The 1,680-nt window shown below is 34.9% G+C and overlaps 1 protein-coding gene across 1 annotated transcript; it reads left to right on the top strand.

Moving 5' to 3' along the window:
• Positions 1 to 286: 286 nt before the first annotated feature.
• Positions 287 to 1,626, top strand: LOC121964552 (aspartyl/asparaginyl beta-hydroxylase-like; the record flags this gene model as incomplete). Its single annotated transcript, XM_042514756.1, has 4 exons — positions 287 to 328; positions 432 to 517; positions 1,305 to 1,391; positions 1,476 to 1,626. Coding segments are annotated over 4 exons (366 nt in total), but the record flags the coding sequence as incomplete, so codon positions are not given.
• Between the last annotated feature and the right edge of the window lie 54 nt (positions 1,627 to 1,680).

Genomic DNA, 1,680 nt, shown 5'->3' with positions numbered 1-1,680 from the left:
GGGGGGAAGATTTTCTGTTACTTTTCTTTTACTTGGGTCATTTCCTTCTTCCCATGTTTTTAAATGAATCAGTAAATGAATAAAAGGTTTGTAAAGGTTAGATGAATAAATTGATTATTTTTCCCATCTTGAATTTGAATTTTGAATTTGCTATTTTGCTGTTGAACTTTAATGCTGCTGGTTGTTTTTTCTCCCTTTTCTTTTCACTCATTTCGCCAAATTCTCGTCCCCCTCTGACTGTGGTGAAAATTAAATATTTAAGTTTATCTCCTCTTTTTCGTGACAGTAACAACAGAGAAACCAGCTGAGGAGAAGCCCAAAGAAAAAGGTAAAAAAAAAACTGATTTTAAACAGGAGCATGAAGAGTTTGTAGTTGTTGCATTTTCGCCCACATTTTATTTTTCTCCTTATTTAATCTTCCTGTCCTGCAGCAAAGAAGAAGAAACCCAAACTGCTGAACAAGTTTGATAAAACCATCAAAGCAGAAATCGACGCTGCAGAAAAGCTTCGCAAGAAGGTACAGACACGACACCTGCAGCATGAGGACGAGAAATTACTGCAGTATCAGTAACTAACTAAATACATACAAACATGTTTAAATAAATGCACACATAAATAAATAAGTGTTTTAATAAATACGAGAATAAACAAATTTATGACTAAATAAATGTAGGAATAAATAATACAAAAATAAACAAATGTATGAATAAAAACAGGAAAAAAATACAAGAATTAAAAAAAAATGTATGAACAAATATAGGAATAAATGAATAAATATGTAAACAAATACATTTCTGAATAACTTAACTAATAAATTAACTAATACTAAAATTTAAAAAAATGCTTGAATAAAAATTAAAATGATTACATTAATAAAATTAGCATAAATAAATAAAATGTGTGAATAAATACAGAAATAAATGAGTAAGGGCTAAAAACTTTTTAAGCATTTTGAAGTAAATATGGAAATAAATCAAAGTTGATAATTAAACTGGATATAATTAAAGATCTTTTATGTTGTTGTTTCATTTTTCTACAACTACATGTATTCTGACCTCTGCATTATGTATTTATTTATTCATTTACTTATTTCAATGATTATTTTCTGTATTTATTTATTGATATGTCATTTTTCATCCTCCATACTGCAAAGACACACAAACCTGTACATTTATCTTGTACTGCTTTCCAGAGGGCCTGAATGACACTTAAAATATTTATTTTGCTTCAATAAAACAGTTGAACAGTTTGTCTATAATTAATGCATTAATTGCTTCAGTAAAGACGTTTCCTCGCTCCATCAGGGGAAGCTGGAGGAGGCGCTGAGAGCGTTTGAGACGCTGGTGCAGCAGCATCCTCAGAGCCCCCGCGCTCGCTACGGAAGAGCCCAGGTACTGTCGCAGTAATACTCCACAGTACTGCAGTGCAGAGAAGTTTTACTACGGTAATACTGCATCAAACTCGTGTGTCGACAGACGGAGGACGACCTGGCTGAGAAGCTGCGCAGCAACGACATGCTGCAGAAGGCCATCAACAGCTACAGAGAGGCGGCGGAGCTGCCCGACGTGACCTCCGACCTCCTGAGAGCCGCGCTGAAGAGACGAGCGGAGAGACAGCAGTTCCTGGGTAACACACACACACACACACACACACACACACACACACACACACACACACATA

The sequence above is a fragment of the Plectropomus leopardus genome, unplaced genomic scaffold (assembly GCF_008729295.1).
Source record: "Plectropomus leopardus isolate mb unplaced genomic scaffold, YSFRI_Pleo_2.0 unplaced_scaffold15962, whole genome shotgun sequence".
Taxonomy (NCBI): Eukaryota; Metazoa; Chordata; class Actinopteri; order Perciformes; family Serranidae; genus Plectropomus; species Plectropomus leopardus.
This window is presented reverse-complemented; position numbering and strand designations above follow the sequence as displayed.